The sequence below is a fragment of the Grus americana genome, chromosome 1 (assembly GCF_028858705.1).
Source record: "Grus americana isolate bGruAme1 chromosome 1, bGruAme1.mat, whole genome shotgun sequence".
Classification (NCBI taxonomy): domain Eukaryota; kingdom Metazoa; phylum Chordata; class Aves; order Gruiformes; family Gruidae; genus Grus; species Grus americana.
The window spans coordinates 186,089,927-186,112,064 of record NC_072852.1 but is presented as its reverse complement, the minus strand read 5'-3'; the positions used below and the strand labels follow the sequence as shown (position 1 = coordinate 186,112,064).

Sequence of the window (22,138 nt, the reverse complement as noted above, 5' to 3'; positions counted from 1 at the left end):
TTCATGAGTGACTTGCCAGGTACATGCAGTAATATTTGTTATGCCTGTTGACATTTCCCAGCTCTACTCTGTGTCAGGAAAGGGCAAATGTCAGGCTCAAGCGGTGGATAGAGCCCGAGATCCTGGGCTGGTGTTAACAGAGACTTCAACACCCAGGACTGCCAGAGGTGCTGTCACTGAGCATTCATTTCCTTCAGCCTTGCGGTTAGGAAAAATTGCTTCTTGCTTCTAATCTGCCCCCCTTTTAATTTCCTTTTCATTGCTGCATATAATGATATTTAATTCACATCTCTGCCTTAACTGAAGAGAAAATAATGGCTGATGGACAATTATAATTTCAGATATAATCCTCTTCCAGGATGTTCCTGGACTCTTGGGACCCGATTAGTCCCAACATGAAAAAAAAGTCTTGCTTGGGAAGTGTGCTCAAATAGAGAATGTTTTGCAAACTAAAAATGCTAATCACATGTTTTGTGGCTGCCTCTATAAAGGCAACTTATTCTTCCACTGTATTCTTCTTTCTGTAAGTTCAGTGGCTTTCTGTGGAGCTTCTTGTATATAGGTTAGTTCTGTGTTTTGATCAAAGATCTCCTTTTGCTCGATGCTGAGTTCAGTATACGTAAGGCACTGCATGCAAATACAGTTATATAGCCTTGGGGAATATATCCCTATTTTGAAGGTGGGAAGGTTAACATCCATGGTATCCCTCTATTGTTGATGGAGAAAGGGAGATTTGTTTACACAAGCCTCACTTAAGAAGTAGCCAGTGATCTTCTGCCAGGAGTTTGGTGCTCTCCCTTGACAGCTATCTGCCTTCCTTAGATAGCTCCTGTGAATAACTCCTACCCTTTGTAAAAGTGCCATAAAATGTAGTCAAGAGTATCAGTCCTCCAAGTTCCGACCAAAGCAAAAGATAGATCATGGTTGCAGAAGCATTTTGAATGCCCAGATTGCAATCGCATGGTGAAGTCCTGACTATTGAAGTTAAAAATTAAATTCACATCAAGTTAAAAAGCCAGGATTTCACCAAAAGACTTTTAGGGTTACTTCATAATCACCAAGGCATAATAAAATGAATGTACTTCAGAAAGTGAAACTGATTTCACCACAAATTTTTTTACCAGCTCTTTGTTCTGTTTAAGTTTCATTGTTTGAACAAAGTAATGACTTAGACCTCATTCGTCTGTCTGCTTCCAGTTAGCATCTCCAGCAGCTTGGACACAATGTTCTGTGGGTTTTTCTCCAGACGTGAAATCAATAGTATTAAGTAGGGATGCATTTTTCCATTTGAATACTTGAAGCTGTTATCAGAGGATTTCTCAAGTTCAACCAAGCATCTTACATTTGATGTTGATTCTTCCTTTAATTTTTCAAGCAGTTGCCAGATGATCCCTGACTCCGAGGAGGAGTATACCCAGGGCGAAATATTTAAACCATTTTACTAAATTGCTCACTTTATGCTACACTGAAAGCGATGTTATTCCTAACTACACCTTAGTCTTCTCTTTTCACTTAGTGTGGTTAATCACTGATGATATTTACCAAAGACGGGTAAAGACAGCTCTTAAATGAGGCTCATTTTTGCAACAAGCCGGGCAAAGATTTTAAAAGTTTCAATTTTCAGAGAAGTCTGTAATTCCACCAAACTTATCAGAGTTCAGTTCTTGTACTTCACTATGCAAACCTTTAATGGAAGCACCCAAGGGTACCTGCTGTGAACATCCCATGTCAGTGTACGTGTTAGTACACACCTGCCATAGGATGGGGCACCTCCGTGCTGTGTGTCTACTTTACATCGAGCCCGGTGAGATGAAAAGAACCCTTGAACACAGGGAGAGGAGAGGGACCTACAGGAGTGCAATGCCTCCTCAAATCATCCCAGGGGTTCGGGACTACAGGACGAAAGTTGGTTGCCTTTACTGATGAAGATCCCAAGTGTTTGCTGATGTTTTTGCATCACTTCCTTGTGAGTGCAACAGCCATTTCCTGGCTAGCCCAGTCTTCAGAAGGCTTACTCTTCCCAGAACAACACCAGCTTCTGATAAAAAATGTGCTCAACGTGGCTAATTAAGAGCAATTTGGGCCTAAAGTTACAGGCCAGAAAACTCCAGTGCAGGGCTTGCACACGTCAGGAAATGTGTGTTTCTTTTCTCTCTGAGCTACCTGGGTTTGTAAGCTGTGAACCTCAGCCTCAGCAAGCTGACGTGAGTCACTGAGTAGCTTCCTTGGCTTTGTGGGGTCCTCTGGCCTTGCAGCAGGCATTTCTGGAGCACACGGGAGCGAGTGGGCACTGCAAAAAGCGAGGTGATGACAGCTGGGTGTGTTTGAGGCTAGGGAGAGGGTGCTGGCAGCCTTTCCTCACCCGAGAGCTCAGGGGTGACGTCCCCCGCCGGGAATGCCAGAAATTGGGGTTTGCTTCTCTCCCATCTGAGAAGGTTCAAAGCTGTATTTCCTGAAAAGAGCGTGGACTACGTGCACTCTCCATCCCCTCTGTTGTTAACTGCTCCCCTTTGCAAGATTGTATTTGGTCAACTAATTAATTTAACAAATGTGGTCAATTGTCTAAAGAGAACAAGCAGGAGTAATGGTGCAGTGTGAGGGTGAGGATAGCCCCCTGAGGAGAGAGAGATATGGGCTCATCATGGCTGTGTTACCTTGTTAGGAGAAGGTGCAAGGACCCTGTACCCTGACTGGAGTGGGGTGTAAAGTCCCCAGGTATTACAGAGACTCATTTACTGCCTGTGTTCAGGTTCTTCTGTCCTGGTGTGGCCAGGACCAGGCAGTGAGGAGTCACTGTGCCTCTTTCTACTCCCTGCCCTCCTTTTTTCATTCCAGGCATTTATTTGTAGCCCTTCCATCACTCATTTCTTCTCATTTCCTTCAATTTAAAGCATGTGGAGTATGATAAATTCAAGCAGCTGTGACCGTTCGCAGATCAGCAGCTTTCCTACTTACGACGGCAGGCATGAGGAATGACCACCTCATGAATTCAGTACCGTGAGGCCTGAGAAATAACAGGAGTTTAACTGACTCTTTAGGACCATGTTATCAAAGAGTCTGCTCAGCCTTTGGAAGTTCTTACACACTGATAGATCGAGTCTCCCTGAGTTCCCCCCCTTGGCTGCCCCAACCCTGGTTCTGCGTGTTAGAGGACAGCAATAGAGTTTCATTAGCACGGTGCAGATCTCTCTGCTAGCTGTATCACAATCTCTGCAGTTTCAACAACGACCTAACCCTATGAGGAGCAAACGGCTACAGCAGACCGAGAGATATTCTGACACGGACTGTGCTACCTGAAGCATATCCGGGCTGTAGCAATAACCCCTTTGTTAAGAAATCACACTACTTCCCTTGTCCCTAATTAAAAGTGTCAGAGTGGCATTGTAACTTGGCTTTTGATTGGAGTGAATTCCCATCATCTGAGGGAGGAGAAGAGAGAACTCTGAGACACAATGATAAAACCCATTCAGCCACCCACTCAGCAAATCACAAAAGTTTTTGACTTTAAATTTCATATGAGCTCCACAGGGAGACGGTTCTTCAATGCCCAGAGCTACCTGACATTTTAATAATATCTGATCATTACGTGCAGCCTTTCATCCCAAAGCATTTTCCCTGCGTATTTATACTGCACACGTATACAGGAGTCATCCCATCATTTCTAGCGAGGAATAACATTCAGCCTTATACATATGCCGCTGTGTGCTTAACCCACACAGCGTACAAGGCAGATTGGCTTGTCAGAGCACTCAGGCTCCCCCGCAACCACCTGAAGGATGATGGGGCCACCTCTGCTGCAGCCACAAGCCTGCTACTGCAGTCCTGGGGCTTGTACACCACATTCACGCTCCCTCCAACCTGCTGAAGTCCTTCAAGGAATAAACTGCAAAAAGTCACAGAAGCAAGAAAGAAACTTCAATATCCCCAGGAGACACTCTTCTTGGAAGAAGAGTGCATCATCCTAATCAAAATCCAATGCAAAGGAATGAGAGCCCCAAAATGTTTGTTTCGAGTACTTTTCATATATTCAGATGTGGAGATTCCTGTGAATGTGGTGGTTGTCCTGGGTTTCCAGATACCTAAGATTAATATCTTTCAAATACAAATACTTGCTGAAAATTATTCAGTCATAAAATATCTAAGGTTGATCCCCCCCCCAATAACTTCCTTTCATTTCAACAAAGACATTTTCAAAACAATTCTACACATCCCAGAAGGGAAACAAATTGCCTTTTTTTCTCTCTTTAACTGTTTTTTAGAAGTCCATCATTCTTGAGGAGACTGCTAGAGCAATATTTGTGTTAGAGACCATTGGAAAGGGTTTTTGCAAGCTCTCAGTCTCAAGTAAACATGAAGTATCCCCTCCTGGGGGCAGAGCTGGTGGGCAGGCAACGCTTTTGTTCAGCCAACCATTGGTGTGCTGCAATTCCCTAACATAAAGTGCGCAAAATGACAATTACCTTTTCCCTTGCAAAACAACCACCTTCACATCACATAAAACATCTGTGTTAAGTCATCAGGAACCTACACATAAATCCAGCTTTAGAAAATGAAGCAACCTGATCATACTTTTAAAAATAAGCATGAAGTAACTTTCATATTAGTCATCCGCATTTTGCATATGTACGTTCCCATAAAATAGATGTGCTCAAATACAATGAGAACAATATAAAGAGATAGTTTCAATGAGAAAAGCATTTTCAGATTATTGCTAGTTGCCTAAACTCAGCAGGTGAAAGTTATAATAGTAAAAGCTTTGTAATGAAAAAGTTAAAAGCATCTCTCTGGCAAATGGATCGGAAAAATAGGATGTCAAGAGCACCATAATACAATTAATCTTCACTCCTGAAAACATTTCTATCATGTAGGATAAATCAGACAAACTAATCTTAGATGCATAGAGGTGCGTTTGAAGTGCTTCGTTTGCAAGGTCTTATATTCGCTGTTCTAATTTTTCTTCATTGTTGTTCCTATAATTTTAATACCAGATAATTTTTCAAGTCAGTTGTCAGCTGTTTATTTGTTAATACCAGTGCACTCTTAAATTTACAGTTCTGCTAAATTCTCTATTAGTGTATTTTAAAAGTAAATTTCTATATTAGTGTACTTTAAAAGTAATTACAGTGTGCTGTGGCTGACAAAACCAATGCTGGTTTCTTGCGTAGCACAAAATAAGTTATCAAGTTTAGGCTTGATCTGCATGAAAAGGTGACACCTGGTCTGTATCATTTCTAATAATAGACCAGTCACATTCACCAGCAGTGTAGCATATGGCAAATACGTTCTTCTGCATCACTAGTTAGATAGTAGAAGAAGAAGGATCCTCTGAGACCCTGGGAAAAAACACCGAAAAACAAGGGGTGTTTTTACTGAGTTGTTGACCTGGTGCTAACTCTAAAATTAGCGCAGGCTGCTTGTGAGAGCTCTGGTTTTGGGCAGATGGTTGGATGCCTCATTCCTTACCTTATTTGTTTTATACATGATGCAACAGTGTAATTTGTTACTGTAAACTGAGTTATCCCAGTGCACATAGAAAAGGCCAGGAAAGCTCTCTACATATAGACAGTGTGTCAGCAAGACCACCTAACGATGTCAGACACTTTACTGAAATCATCTCTTAGGCTGTGAAGAACCAGGACCATGTGAAATATTTCTAGAAAGTACTTAATCTGCTAGCACAAGATCAATTCATTTGTGGCAACAAAAGAATTATATTAATCAAAGATTATGAGCAATTTTCTAGTCATTAGAGTATTTTTAGAGGAGTAGTCAGCAGAGAGTCAGGAACAGTCACTGTAAGAGGACATGCTGAAAGAAGCGCTCTCTAACACACGTGATGTTCCTGGAGAATTTTTAGTTACTTTCAGAGTTCAAACAACCAAATTTCTACACGTCACATCACAGCACAGTGCCATAGCAGCCCATGAAGGGGAACAAGCTCCATTAAAAGAAGAATTAGAGCCATTTGGCCCAAACCAAGCATTGCTGCTGTTGGAAGTTGCTGAATCCTGCAACCCAACAGAGATAATGTCGTTGTAGCTCCACGTGACCAGCCTGCAGCAAGGCTGAGCAGGAATTCCCCACAAGCATGTTGCACAAACACACGTATACAACACGTGCATCAGTTGCATACATATACACATGGCCAGCCACACAGATCAGCACAGACTCAGCATTCATAAACACAAACAGCACTGATGGCCTCATCTTGCTCCTCTTTCTGGCTGGTCAGGATAAAGGTCCATTAGTGGGAAATGTATATGCAGACTTACACATATATACAATGTGGATTCCTCCAGTAATTGGCCTTTGCCTCTCAGTCTGTCCCATAGCTGACCTCTGCCTCATGCATACACACACACGCAGCCAGGTCTTTTAGTCATTCCCCAGACCCCACCATGTCCCCAGTTGCTGGCTTGGACCCCCTGGTCCCTCCAGTAGGTCACGTGCAGTGTTTCTGGTCTCTCCTGGATCCATCCCAGACCTATGGCCACTTCAATATGTGGCTCCCAAGCTTCTTATCCTGCTCAGTGGCTAGTCTGGCTTGATGCTCACCAGTGGTCACAGAGCAGCATACAAACACACCCTGGTCTCTCTAACTGCAGCACCCCAGACACGTGGCTGACTGACCCCTGATCCCACTCCAGCTGCTGTGCTCGTACCCCCTCACACACCCCCATGCACACAGAATAGAGAGTCCCTCACCCAAGAAAAGAGTTAGAAATTGAGTTTAATGAGTGTAATGCACTGATCAGGGCATGGCGTTGCCAGACAAGTGTACTGACCATCAACCTGTTTACATGGGACCAATCCCTTTTATCCTCTTCCCAAACCACCATGATCCCTCCTTTTTCCTGCCTGTTGTTTCCTGCTAAGTACCCTCAACTAAGTCTTGTACAATCCCAAAATGCTTTTCCCCTACATCCCATAACAAGTCCAGTACTCCTATAGGCAGTGCCCCCCTCAGTCTGTAAAATGGTCCAGAGAGCATTTCCATTGTCTGGTCTTGATAGGTGTCATGCTCAACCCCTGGGGCTGATGCTCTTCTGTGACAGCCCTGGGAGGAGCTGTGTCAGGGGACTCTCTTTTCTCTTAATAGATTATCAGGCTTTCCCCATCTGTGATGTTACCTCTGTCCTTCTTTGTGCTCATGGAGATAAGTCTTTAATTACAAGTAGCAGGAGGAAGCAGCAAGTGGTGGTTGGAAAAACCCTTCTGCAGGGGATGGAGGCACCCATCTGTTGATGACACATCCCACATTGTTTGATGAGGGCGCAGAACTGGGATCTTGCAGAGAAACTGCTGAGGCTTATCCAGCCATTGGACTATTACCCCTTGTTGCGCATCCATGAGCTCTGCCCCCGCAGCTGATCCTGCTTTGGGCAGGAGGTTGGACTAGAGACCTCCCAAGGTCACCTGAGTGATTTTGCGATTCTGTGATCATCTGAGTCACGATCACGTCTGTGAGTGTGTTCATACATTGCCACATTTGCAAGAAAATTTGATTTAAGTAAAATTTAAATAAGCTCTTTCATTGTAGTTTAGCTCAACTTGGATCGAAGAATTTTGTATTCACCATGGATTACAACATAGACAAGGACAGCAGCCCATTCTCAACTGACAATGATGTTAAGCTGGCAGAAGTTGTCCTGTACCTCAACCTTGCACGTCCCCATAAATTTAAGATGCCTGACTTGACATGCATTGAAACTATTGCAAGGCTTCCATTCACTCGATTGGAAATTGAATTAGGCTCCATTCACATTAAAACAGTAAGATTAAATTTTCAAATGGGGGTCTGAAGTACATTTAAAGAAAGGCCGGCAAAGCAAACACATCTATACCAGACTTTAAGAGAGCCCCAAGTAAATGAGAATAAATTAAAAATGCATAGTCTTCATGTCTCAGGCCAGTTTCTACCCACGTTTGCAGTAGAATCGTCAAACCTACCTGGCCGTCAATAAGCAGTTGGGGCAAGCAGATCTGATGTCTAAGCCCAGATCTATGGACTCAGAGCAGGTACACGTGTTCCTTTCAAGAGCTTAAAGGACTGAAAATTTGGTATCACACGTGCATGGTTCTTTCTTCTATCAGAATCATAAACCTACCTTTTCTTTTCAAGCCTACAACATCTCTCTGGCCTGCTGTTAATAGCCTGCAAGATTTTTGCTTATGTTTCAGATATATAGGGTTTTTTTTTCCTCCTACTCGTTTTCTCTCATAAATCCCCTGGCTGATGAGAAAGCGTGGTATATCCCTTACATCTAACAACATTCAGCAGTTGCTCTGTCATACGCCTGCTGTGTCCAACATCTAGTCTTTCCTTCTTCTGCTACTGTTTTAATGCCTCTGACAATTGGCTTTGTAGATATAGTACAAACACCAACATATCCTGCAAACTCTTCCAGAGTCTGGTAGGATTTTTTTTTTACTGGGTTTTTCAGAAGGCATAATATTATTTTTATCCCTCACCACACATTTCTGCAGAATCCCATATACTGAAACAAAGGTCTTTGAAGACAATATGCAAGTAGTCATAATTCCCCCTAGATTTAAAGGTAATTATCAAATATTTGGATTACCTAGATAGTGGAGACAGTATTTCAGCTCTTTGGATATTTGGCATTTGCATCCTGATCACATGTCAGGTGTCTTCAATGTCACATTCATTAAATCCCATATTCTGCGTTTCAAGCAGACTCCTGAACAACAGGTGATGTGGAACTGCCCTCTGGCAGGAGTAGTTTCCAGGTATGGCAGCTACTGTTCAAATCCTGCTCCGCTCTTGGTCAGCATTTATGGGGAATGGCAAGTCCTCACTCCCTCCATTTTAAGGGATGCTGGCTAGCATATGTTTTCAGGATCATGGAACTTTTTAGGCTCAAGAGAACCATTTTTCCTAAAGAGAGAAGCCCCAGGCAAGAGCAGACATTTTATATTCTGTCTGCCTTTTTTGCACTGTTGCAAGACTGGCCTGCAGAGGATGAGTGATGTCTGGATTGAGTACTTTTTATTTAATAACATACTTTCCCACAGGGGCAAAAAAGAAACCAATGAAGGACTGAAAGACCAAAGTCATCCAGCCTAAGTATCTGGGGTTTTCTGATCTGCTCGTCTGCTGGAGTGCAGAGCTAGCCTTTTGCTCTTACAGTACCTGTGACCATCCTCTGTAGAAAGTCACCACATCTCTTCTACTCTTCAGGACTTCTGTGTCTCTCTCTGGCAAATGCAGCTCTCTCAGGATTCACGCTCTTATTTGCTGTGTTTACAGCGTGGGACCCAGCTGCTCTGTGGTGGGCCATGGTGGACAGTGAGACCAGGCACCTTTTGGAGCAATCCACTTCCCCATGCCTCCGCATTTGCTTCCAAAAGAAGCCAGAGTACATGAGAGAATGACACAAACCCAACTTCTGACCCACCTTACGGTCAGGACATGGCTACGGTGTACATCGATGTGCGAGAACTGCCATGTATGACTCTCCACAGCCATCAGCTCCACATCAGTGGTGGTATCAGAGGTCTGCCTATGGAAGTGAATAGTCCATGTGAGAAAATTGTTGTTATGCTGTCCTCTGGTTTATCCAGCAAGTTCTCCTGAAAGTTTTCTAGAAAGACTCTCTCTCTGTCTTTCCCTCCCTGGTTCAAAAGCAGGGAGCCCCAAATCAAAATGCTGGTCCTAAGCGGTGCCTGCAGAATCATAGGGTTTGTCAAGCCCATTAGGGAAATTAATGTCTTTTTGTCATCTGCTGAAGGACGAAAGTCATTTGCAGGAAAAAGCTCCAAGCTGGCAATGGTGAGAGCATCACACAGAATGGTTGCATTCATGCTGAGCAGCTCTGGAGCTGTCATCATCAAATCGGGCCTCCCCGTTCTCCAATACCTGACATAATTTGTGAATAATGAATAGGGCCAGGTCCCTAATGATCTCCAGGTGTGATTTAACCTGGATTAAGCCTTCCACACACTGTATTTAGTTCTTGCAAGGTCATTTCGCTTCTAATAAGTACTGGTTTTGCACATGCTCAGCTGCGTTCTTGTCCTTTGATGCTGTAACTGACAGATGGCAACAAAATACTCCTTTTATAATGAAACCTGCTGAAGGAGACTGCTTAGGCCCTCAGCAAATATAATTTGCCAAATAAAGAATAGTCTTCAGGAAAGAAAGGAAATACTGTAATATAGTATATATATTAAGTAATTTTCCTCAGGCATCTGGTGATCAGTAGCTTTTTCTCACGTCAGAGAGGTGACCCAACTGTTTGTTTCCAATTAGTTATTGCCTCATTCATCTTTGTGCTCTTAAAAGTCTTGTTTCTGTGGGTTGGCATTAGTAGTGCCTCTAAAACTGTGCAAATTAACTGCGTGAGGATTTGTTGTAGAGGCTTCATAGGCACCAGATTTGTATCTGCAGTGTCTAGTCAGATACTGAAGGTTTTCACTTATGCTATAATTAGCCTGGTTTCTGGGTGAATTTCACACTCAATTTTTAGACACAATTATGACCATTTCTCTTAAATCACTATTAATTCTTACCAGCATTGCTACTGAATCCTTTATGTGACCATACACACCCTGGATTTTTCCCATGGTCTGTGCAAGCTTATTTTGGCAGCTGAATACATCAGAGTTGTCTAATTTATCATCTTCTGTGAGGCGGGTGATTTTGGATGGCAGAAACCTGCCCTTTTCACACCTTCGGGAACCTGCAGCCTTCTTCTAAAGCCAGTCGTTTGCTGAGTAGCTATCTTTGCCACTCTTAGTTTCCTAAGGCTCCCCCATAACCAATTTTTTACTCTTTTATCCTCCATACCACCACACAGTTAAGGAAGACTTGTGACTTCCTTTAGCATCCATTTACACTGTCCTATAAATCATACAAAATGTTCTGCACAGGCTCAAATCTAGGCATTAAATGAGAATCCATCTGTTCGTTGCTCCCAATGGGAATATAGTTTCTTTCTCTGCATCACCGCTTGACAAAACTTCTAATCCCATCTGAAACTGCTAGTGCGTTGTGTTTGGGGCCTGTTATATCAAATACACATCTCTCTGCTCTCTCCTTCCCCTCTCAGGAATTGTTATTTTTAGACTGCTTTTCTGTCTCTGATGGAGTCAAAAGTTACATCTTAACCTATACAAGCTCTGGTGGCATATGCTGCTCTGCTCTTCTGCTGCAGTATCATGAAATCTGTCACCCAGCTCTGTTCTTCTGATCTGTAACCCCCTTGTCATTACCGCCCTTATGGAGAAATTCATGTGAACACTTCTCTTATTTCTGTTTCTTGCCTGGGTTTTATTTCACTGTTCTGGGATGTCATGGCCAGCGGTAGATGAGTATTTGCATTAGCCTTTGGCTGTATCTGGAGGAGAGTCAACAGTACTGGACAACTTAGAGCATACGCCTGCTGTTATAATGTGCCCTGTGCATTACAACACTACAGGAGTGTTAGCGTTAAGGTGATGTAGCTGCCAGAGCACTCAGGCACACCATTATTTTAAGAGAGCATCACTGTGACTCTTGAACTGCAGACTCCCTCCTACGTGTAGGTATCTATATCTGTGCTATGAGTTTCCCTTTGCAGCCAATGAGGAATATAAAGTAGGCACCTCTAAGGTCCAATTTATTTCAACCTAAAGTAAATAACATGAATAAAAAGTTATTTCATTTCTACTGACTAAAAAGACAGAAAAGGCTGACTAGCTTACGTGTACACAACTTCACACAGATCTCTGGCCAGGAGACATGCCTCAGTTGGCCACTACAACTGCAGCAAACCACACGGGACTCAATGCATCTCACTTCTCCTTCGCTGTGGGCTGAAGTCTGTCAGAGCCCTTTGTTGCTGGGGGCTAAGGATGCACATATGCGTGTGTGTCACTGAAATGCACGTAAAGTTTCTTAGCTGACACATGGCAACTTGTTCCTCTTCACAACGTGAGGGAACATTTGAGCCCATGATGTGTCTGAGCCATCAGGCACTGCATTTGGGCAGCTGCTCCTTGGAGCCAGCCTATAAAGAGCACAAAGTACATCACTGGGGGTTTTTTGTGTTGTGGTTTTGGGTTTTTTAAATTGAGAATGAGGAAGTGCCTGACTCTTTTTACCAATCTCACAGATTGTGAAGCCTTTACTCATCTATATAGAGGCACATTTGACATATTTTGGAGGTTTTGCCTTTTTTTAGCATGGATTATTCACACCTCCAGAAATGCCCTAGAGCGACCCAAGCCCAGTGTCTCTCTTTTATTGCCAAAAATGCTTGCCAAGAATTTTGGAGCAAGGCATCACCCCAAGTGAATGTTCTAGATGGGCCACATAATTACATTGAATAGTGCAAATTTGCTTGCATTTAAAGCTGTCCAGTCCCGTGCAACCTCCAGCTGCTTACCTTGACTCCCCCAACCAGAACAAGAGCACCATTCCTGCACAGTCCCACCTCACACCGCCATATCTCCAGCTCCATGCTCTCTGCCTCCGAGGTTTTGCATGGAACTGCTGAGCATTTCACAGAGCAGATGCAGCAGCGTGAGTCACTGCCTCACCAAGGAACGAGTTACTGCCTATCAGTTGCTCCATGGAAACAGCCCATGTATATGCTTGAATATTGTGTAATGCACTTTGAGGCCCCTTACATCCCTCTGAAATAGAGATAGTTTGTTTACTTCACATATACCCAGGAGAAGAGCAATCTGTGTCACACAACTGCCTGGGTACTTCTGATGGAACATCTAACGTGATAGCTTGGCTGAGAGTTGGGTGGTTCAGGCCACCTGGTTGCAGAAAAGGAGCTCAAAGCAGGAGCCTTGACGTGTTTGCCCTCAAGGCTGGCTCTCTTTCAGTCCTCAAAACAAGGTAGCTGTATGCAAACTGCCTGTTAGGCATGGTCCCTGAAATGTGCTGACCCCCAAAACGTGCCTGGGAATTGTTCAGGGCAGGGGCCAACACCATGCCAGCACTGGTTGGAGAGTATATCAGGGTAGATGATTGTGCTCTAGTAGCTAGAAACATTGCTAGTGACCGGTGAATTTACTCTTATGGCTGTAGCTGAATGTTCCCATCCATGTTCCCTAGAGGCAGTCTTTGTTTACAGGTTTAATAGCTAGAAAATGTGAGTTTTCTGACCATCCCCACACTTTATGGCACATCTTTCAAGCTGTTATAATGAAGAAGCACTAGGAACAAAGTTATTACTTACTCCACAAGCAAAATTTCTCTTCTTAGCAGCTCTTAGCATAAAGGTGCTTCAAAGTGTCTTAATATTCTGCAAACAAATCGATTATTTATAACTGTCTTGTCTTTAGATGTTACTTAAAGTAATGATCTTTTTTATAGAGTTGAAAGGAAGCAGACAGGTTTAATTGAAGTAAATGAAATCTACATGACCACCTGTTTTGTTTTTTAAACTTTATAGGAAATCAATGTATTGACAGTAGCATTGGTCAACCAAGACAGAGAAAAAAATTCAGAGAAACGAAGCCCAGGTCTAAAATCAGAGAAAGAGGCACTATTAATAGGTAAGACAACCCAACAGAAGTTTTTCAAGAACAAAATGCCTTTTAACAAGTTTTTATTTTGCATATGTGTTTACATGCATCTCTGAGCTAATAAAAGTAAAAAAAAAAAGGTTATTTTGTTTTTCTTCTGTATTCATAATGGCTTTTAGTATGAGAAATCCTAAAATGCAAGTGAACTTCTTTCTGAAAAATTCTGAGGAGTTTAATGGAAGGATTTCAGGTATGAAGGAAATTACAGGATCTGCATTTAGACTTGCAGCATAAATGTATGAAGACTTTATTTACATTGAGATTTAGCAGGCTGGAATTGTGTAATTTGTTATCTGATTATTACACAAAATGGTGAAGGAGAAGGGGATGGAAATAACATTAGCAAACTACCAAGCAAAAATCACATATACTGGATGTATTAAGCAAGGCAGATTTATGCTTTTGAGATTAGGTGAGGGAATTAGCAGTATGAATATTTATAAAGAATACCACAAGGACTGTCATCTCCTTTACCTAGAATAAAATCTTTAAAATAAACTCTTTAAGAGTGCCTAAAAGCTAAAGCTTACAGGGCAGTGGGCCAGCTCACTGGTACCATACAGGAATGCTGGCTGGACCCACGCTACCTTCGGAGGGAACGTGCCCCATTTATATCCATGCATGTTTTGCATTTGGTTTTGGTGGGACAGATTTTCAAGGAGCCTAAAGGGCCACGGTCCAAAGTGCTCCCTACGGCGTGGTTGCTGGTCACCAGAATGCTGACCTGAAAGACCAGGTTTCATTTCTTTGGTTTAGTCTTTTCACAAAATCAGCAGCATCCCGGTAGGTGATAGTTCCAAAACTACCTTAATTTGTTTAAATGCAGCTCATTTGCATCTGCTAAGTACCAGGAAAGTTGCTGGTTTATTGCTGGTGCACAGATTCAGTTTGGACCTAAAAGGTCATTTAAAAGTGAAGAATGTATTTAAATGTTTAAAAGGCTTAGTACACAACCTTCCTGTGACTGGTGAGATGTGGAACAGTGGGATGTACAGAAATGTATAAATCGATTTAATTTTGCTTGTTATAATGAACTTTTAATTGCAATGGACTGTATTTGATCTGTTCAAAGATAACTTCTGTGAGAAGGGTAGCAAGGATGGGATTTTAAGAACAAAATAAAGAACTTTTTTTTCTAGGTCACTCATTATTTGACCATAACAAGTGGTGGCAGTGTCCCAAAGTGGGTCTCGTCCACCAGCTGTCCAGTGGCACACTCAGATAAATGGTGTAATCTCAGTCCAGATATTACTGGTCCTAATACCCCCACAACTGGCTCATTACAGGTCAAAGGCAAGAGATTGCTCAAGATGGATTTCATGTTACCTCTTCTTTGGCATGTTCAGGCATGGCAAGGGAAAAATGGGCCTCGCCTCCATCCACTCACTAAGTCCGTCTATATTTTACAAAAGTCAATATTGTCTCAGAGGAGAAGAGCATAAAATGAAAACAAAATTACTAAAAAGTTATCATGGAACTCCAGTCAATAACTACAAAGTATTTTCAAGTGACTTTTTATTTACATTATATGAAAGAGCTAGCTTTGAGCATCCTGAACTGAAAAGCCTTGGGAACACACTTAAATGCAATGCCACTGTTAAAATGTGATTTGAATACAAACTGGATTTCCAGTCAACCCATCCAAGTGTGATGGTCTTGGCTTTTGCTTCGAGAGCTCTTGCATGTGTGGGTATGGTCACACACAGCACAAATAAGGCAACTGCTGCTAGGACTTGCCATAGTGTAAAATTAAATACATGCCCCTCCCATTGCAGAATTACAAGTTTGTAAATGCCATTGGAAAAATGAGGGAGGAAAAGAAGGTGTTCTTGGCAAAGCCAGTCTAAAATGAGTTAAATTTTACTTATCATTTTCAACCATGGCTAGTATTTGGGGAAAAATGAAATCCAAGATTATCCTAATTCATTCAGCATCAAGAAAGCGATATGGCCTGCAGTACACAAGATACAGTGACCCATTTTTGTCATTTGTAAGCATTTTTAATCCTGGTGTTTATGCTTTAAATATAAGGAACTTCCCCTAGGGTGGTTCAGCTAAGAAACCCATCCAAACAGAGTTGAAAATATTTGCTGTGATTCTTACAGTTCAACTCTCCCCAAACAGTAAGTAACACACATGCCATTTTGTATTTTCACTGTTTGTTTAGAAGAAGAGAAATTGGATAGTGCTTTTAATAGCAATTCCAATGCCCCAAATCTTGTTTTCTCTGGTCATCATTGTTATGCTGTCACTTGATTTTCACTGCAGAAAAAAATTTCTAGACTTAGATCCTGACTCCTCCTAAGCCACTTTTATTCCCATACCTTTTACAACTATCCTGTAAAAAACAATGAAGACAGACAGAACTGGCTCTCTTTTAAGAGAAAGTAAATAAGTAAATATGTCATAAAGGATTTGTGTTTTCTTCAGCAGCAGTTAGGGGTAATATGGATTAAACACTTTTCATAACCAGCATCAGCGTAATTACTAGAAAAAATGGAGGGAGTGAGGTTTCTGACACAATTATATGAAACGTTTTCACAACAGAGCATCCAGTGAAGGGGAAAAAAGCAATAATTTTACCATTACAATATCCACAATTTTATATTGGTAAATCAAGCATAAAATTGGTAGTTGAAATGCTTCCAGCAAGTCTTTGTTTAGAAATTCCTTTATTCATCAGTATATTATCTTGGTCACTTACTTGCTAACTGCTGTCATTCCTGAAGATGAGCTATTGTGTTTACCATGTTATTATGACTGTATTAAAAATGTGCCATTTTGTTATGTTTATTGGGTTGTGTAAGAAAAATAAGAATCATAATTCATACTGAAAAACCTGCAAGAACAGACTATTCAGAATTATCTTGTTTATTTTAATGATATATTGTCTGAGGTAATTTCAATACTTTGTGCGCATTTGTTTTTAATACAGGTATCATATCCACATTTCTTCACGTCCACCCTTTTGGAGCCAATATAGAATATCTTTGGTCTTACATGCAGCAGTTGGACTCTAGGGTAAAAAAATTTAATCAAAATCTGTTTTCTCTATAGAAATATTGTATTATTCTTTACTGCAGGTTAAACTCTTCGTGCATTTCTATTAGAAGGATAATGGGATATGGGGCTTGGGGGTTTGTGGTCTTTATTCATTCGCAAATTACAGTGCACGTGCTTGCGTTGAGGTCTTTGCCTCGTGCTGCTTAGCTATTCTTTGTGGCAAAGAAGAGCGGAGCTTTAAATGGCAGAGACTAGCAGCTGATTTTATGATATATGATCCTGAAATACAGCTGAGGAGAAAGCAAGCAGAACAAGAGGCAGGTGTAGCTGTTAAACTGTGCAGAATTTTAGGAGGTGATTCTTTACCCTTCTTAAAGTTGTTAGTCATGGGTCATACTGAACATGTACTTTCCTGAACACATGAAGCATGCCCTTTGTCTCCACATGGAAGCAGAGAGGGCTTCACAAAGGAGTTGGCTGACCCTATTGCTAAATTCAGAGAAGGTGTGGCCAACACAAAAGTGAGGCCAACACACTACAGTGTGCAAAGTGTTTCTTAATGCATCAGTATGTACAGTCCATAGTCAATACATACCTGTAGGATAAGATTCTTTGACTTACTTTTAAATATCGACTGTAGGATGAGATGAAATCAAGCCACCACAGTGCTTATTCCTCTCCACTGAATATTAAGGAAGTCATGGGTGAGAAGCTCAGCTGTGAAATAGCTGCCTTCGATCAGGTGAATGCTACTCTAAGTGCTAAACAACCGCTCTGCAGGGACGCTAACACTGCACAAGATACTTGGCAGATGCAGGGGTCACCCTGCAGTCAGACACAGCTCTGATCCACATCTGCCAATACTTCCACTGGACATGGGGATGATGGTGCTTGCCCAGATCTTCTTGCAACATGGAAGCAGGATGCAGTTATGGTGTGCACCTGGACTCAGAACATGAGCAGCACTCCTTGTGTGGTGCTCATTGATGCTGGTAATGTTTTGTTGCTGAAGACTTCCTCCAGCCACCCATAGCCAAGATCCCCTTCCAGCTGCTGTGATGGGCTGCTTTGATGGGCTGCTTCATGCCTCTGGGATCCTTCCTCTGTTTCTGTGAAAAAATGGATAGCTAAAAGCAGAGGAGATCCTGAGCTAGAAGCCCACTGGAAATAAGACAGATTGCATGGAGAAAAGGAAGGATGATGAAGTTCTTAGGAGCTATCTTCAGGCCATGACAGCTCAGATTTGCTAGTGCTTTGAAGTGCAGTGTTACCCACAATGAAGAAGGAGTGAGGGATGAGGACAGTAGAAAGACATGAGAAACTGATGAATTTCAATTTAAAAACAAAAAAATCTGATTTTATCAAGACCTGATACATCTAGAGCTTCACACCTGCAACCATTCCTCTTCTGCTTCTCTACTCCCAGCCTCTGCCACATGTACACCTTCCTTCATTTTGTCCCCAGTTCCTGCAGCACCCAGTCTGCCCAATCTCCTCAGTCATCTTTCATGTCCTTCCTTAACACACAGCATTTGGCTAAGTTTCAACTGCTTTTTCCCCTTGCTGACCCCTCCAGCTCTGTATCTCTTGAGTGACAACAACAATCATTTAAAATACTGGCTCCTTGGGCTCCAGCCCTGCTGCTCATTGCTTCTGCCCACTGAGGTCTTCAACTTTCTCCCCCTTCAGTGCTGCAGTTCCTCATCATGTCTGTGGGCTCTGTCCTTGAAGTTCTACTCATGTGAGTAACCTGTTGGCATCTGCAAGGCTGCCAGGATCAAACCCTTAACTTGCAAACAGAGCATGGAAGGAGCATTGCGTCCATCCCTCCGAGGTGCCAACGTGCCCTGCAGCTAACACTCGACCTACCAGCTGCATAATAAACACAAGCCGCAAGATTTGACCTCGCTGGTTTATTTTGGAAGTAACTTGCTTGTAGCAACAAATTACTTTTTAATAGCGCAATCCAGAGATGCAATCTCAGAGATTAATTTCAATTACTTTCCATGGTTAGCCTGTCATTCCTCACCTGAACAGGGATGATAAGGTCAGCATACCCATGTGGTCTGAGGGCTCAGTACAGAGCTCAGATGCATTACCCGAAGGTAACCATCTATGTGTTACTGCCACGAGAGTACATAAACGTGGACCTGATTACTCTGCCTCCAACACTGATTTTTCAGCACCACCTTTAACAAATAATTTAGCCTTTCTGCTGCATTAACCTCTTCAGGAAAATAAGAGGTGATAGATATTTTCTCACCTTCCTTGGGTGGAATGAGGTATAATTAGCATATTTTATGTTTATATGCCGCTTTAAAAAGTAAAACCTTTCATGGAAGGTTCGTACTAATATGAATATGCAGAAATGCTGTAATTGCCAGAGAAGCCTATCAAACCATGGAGATATCTGTGGATAAAAGGTAGCACCCATAGATTTCTTTACTGTTCCTTTCATGGCCACCGCTTTAGAAGAAGTAGCAGTAGGATAAAATGGTTCATTTTCCATGACTGTTTATTTCTTGACTTCCCTACTGATTATACCAGAAAGGTTGCCTTTGTGAAGGTGTTTTCTGCAATGAAAGCATCTTTTCCATTAGGAAGGTGACCAGTTATGAAGGTTTCAAGACCATAAAAGCATTCTGAGCAATGCTGAGTCAGGAACTTCACTGCCTAGTTATCTGGGGTTACTGAACTTAGCCAAACTGGGAGAAGATGGCTCCATGGATAGTCAGCCTTAAGTAACAAAAGTAAGTTAATTAAAAATAAAGTTGCCATGTTTGTTAGGTTTTTTGCAAGAGAAAAACCGATGGAGCTGGAAGAAGAAGTGTTCAAGAGACCATGGAATGAGACGGGAGTATGAGGTCCCATTTGCTTCCTCCACCTCACAAGTATACCTGCAACTGTAGTTCTTAGCTGGACTTCGTACAACACCGTGTTGCAGCAGCCCTGACAAATAGCAGATGTAATTCTTTTACAGTGGGATGCCACTTACAAAAGCAGAACCATTCCTGCAAGGAATCTGCACTTGCTTTGGAGTCTGGAAATTCATGTCAGGCTAAGGTTAAAAAAATAATAATGGTTGATTGTTTTCATCTGCCCTGGAATTACACCCCCCCCCCCCGCCCCCACCCTTAATTCTGTTCTCCATATCTCCTTTTTCCAATCTACAAGGCAGCTTTCTCACTGTAATTTTACCTTTCTCTCTTTCTCAGATCTCCGCAAATGAGATAGAAATGCTTTTGATGAGACTGCCACGCATGTTTAAGCAAGAATTCACTGGTGTAGGAGCAACACTGGAAAAGAGGTGGAAGTTTTGTGCCTTTGAAGGAATTAAAACTATCTGACTGGGACTAGTAATGAAGCTATGCAGAAGAAGAATTCCTAGAGCATGGCAGGGTTATAAAGTATTAAAGTAAGAAATTTGGGGTTGGGCACGTAGTAGTATGTTTTCAGAGTTATCCAAGCCTAATTTTAGTTACATTTGTGACGTTCTCTTGTGAGTGGAAATGTAGTAGTGCACCAGTTCCTAAAATAAAATAAAATTTAAAAAAAAAAATTAAAAATGTGACAGATCTGTTTCCTATGAAAACTGAAGAAAGATACCACAGTCATAATGATTTCAAAATACTACATGTCCTGCATCTAAGAAAAGCTCATTGAGCAAACAGTGAAGGAGAAAGATTGCCCGGTTATGGTCGCTAAGCTACAGCGATGTATATGTAATATGTAGTAGAACTCATTAAGTTTTGTTATTGAAAGTTCTTTCTGTTTAGTAAGAAAATTGAGTAATTTTACAGTGAAGAAAAGCATACCAAAAGAAAACTTGAAGATGTGTCTGAAGTTATTGTATTTTGTAAATTAAGTTATATGCTGTACCAGGGATTTTTGCCTTATTGAAAGAGGCCTGAAAATGTGATTGGAGTCCTCAAGAATGCTTTATCAAGAATATTATTTTTCTAATGTAACTATTATCCATTACAAGTTCTTTTAACATGGATTGCATATCAATTTTCATAAACATGTAAATAAGGAGGAAACCAGTGTTACTGTATTGTATTTGGTATGTAACATTCAGGTTTATGCATAAAAATAAATATTCAGTTGCATTACTGTTACAAATTTTATAGCAGATATATTAATTTTTATCAATAAATATGACTTCTACCATATTGTTTGTACAAGTTTTTCTTCTGATGTTTTTGAATTTTTATCAATCCAAGAAGAGTCTCCTGGCACTTATCTTTCTCCTACCTAAGCTATTAATTGTAGATAACTTGGTTAAGTTAATTAGGATTCAAAAAAGAGCTTGAAATATTAGCTAAAATTAAAATAATTAAAATTATTGCTAGAGGAAGCACCAGCATGGAGCTTTGTTTAGCTGAACAGATTTCGTTTGTTTTTCAGACAGGCAGGTTAAAAATGAACACCTTCAAATTTCTCATGTGAAGTGTTGTGTTGGGTAGTCAGGAGGCAGCCAATCAGTTACTCCTCCTGGCTCCCAGCTAATGCCTTTGGCCAGGCAAGGTATGCAATAACTCACTTTTGGTGGTGCCCCTTAAGTAGGGACATCAATGTAAATTTAGGATTAACTCCTAAATGACACTCCAGGAGTAAGAGCTGGTGAAAGCTGAAGAAGTGTGTGTATCAACCAAGCCCCTTCCAAGTCACACCTCTGTGTAGGCAGAAGAGCCGGCCACAAGAGAGCCGGCCCTATAAAGTGGGGCACCGATAGCAGGAAACATGGCAAACTGCAACAGATGCAGGGAGTATCCAGATATGTGTCAGAATGATGTTTCACTCAGGTTCTTCAATACGCAGCAATTAGTGTCAAATGCAATTAGTCATGCAGGAACTCTCGTACTTGGCTGTTAGTGATTACTGCTTCAGGACCTATTTCTCTTCTGGCATCCACCTGGAATATAGAAATATTAAATTAAATGTTAATTGTGTACAAAAGGGAAAAAGAAAAAGGCTTAGCAGGTCTATTATAGGAGAAAATTATGCTTTCAGCCAGTACACACAAAAGTTGTTTTAAAGAACATACATCTCTATTATGGTCGCTGCAGAACCTGTGTTAACGTAAGTTACTCAGGTGAAACTGGTAATTATATGCCAGTTATGTTAATGAAAATTAACTAGTTTAATCCAAATAGCAATTCTTTCTTCTCTTGTGATCATGCAGATTTATGAATAATTCAGGCAAAAATGTGTTAGGTCTGACAGCTCTTATTTAAGTACTGTAACATAAATGTGTATGGGTGGCACTTAGGCTGGGGGAAAGAGATGTGAGAAAACTTTCACCTCAGCTTTCTTCATGCCATACTTCTTCATTATATTCTGTCCTCCCTTTTTATCTTGTGTCCTCCTTTTCTTCCCTTTAGCTCATCTCCTCTCCCACAAAACTACTCCCATCCCTGATAGCCACAAAGCATCTTAAAACTGACAGGACCTTGTAACATAATCACCATATTTGCTCTGCATGTGTTTTCTCTTCCTTTGTCCTTCCTGGGTTTTTCTTGTCTATCTAGACCATAAGTGCTTTAGGAGAGCGACTTTTTAGTCCTTGTCTAGTACCGGCTAAAAGGGA

General features: G+C 41.5%; 1 protein-coding gene across 6 annotated transcripts in view; it reads left to right on the top strand.

Moving 5' to 3' along the window:
• The window catches only part of ENOX1 (ecto-NOX disulfide-thiol exchanger 1), a 370,433-nt gene extending 349,722 nt beyond the window's left edge, over window positions 1-20,711 (top strand). For all 6 annotated transcript variants that reach the window (XM_054809849.1, XM_054809876.1, XM_054809859.1 and 3 more), the window contains 3 exons: window positions 13,413-13,515; window positions 16,481-16,566; window positions 19,764-20,711. In XM_054809849.1, coding sequence (XP_054665824.1) covers window positions 13,413-13,515; window positions 16,481-16,566; window positions 19,764-19,895 — 321 coding nt within the window. In that variant the 3' untranslated portion in view covers window positions 19,896-20,711. The remainder of the gene's footprint in view (window positions 1-13,412; window positions 13,516-16,480; window positions 16,567-19,763) is intronic.
• Window positions 20,712-22,138: the final 1,427 nt, after the last annotated feature.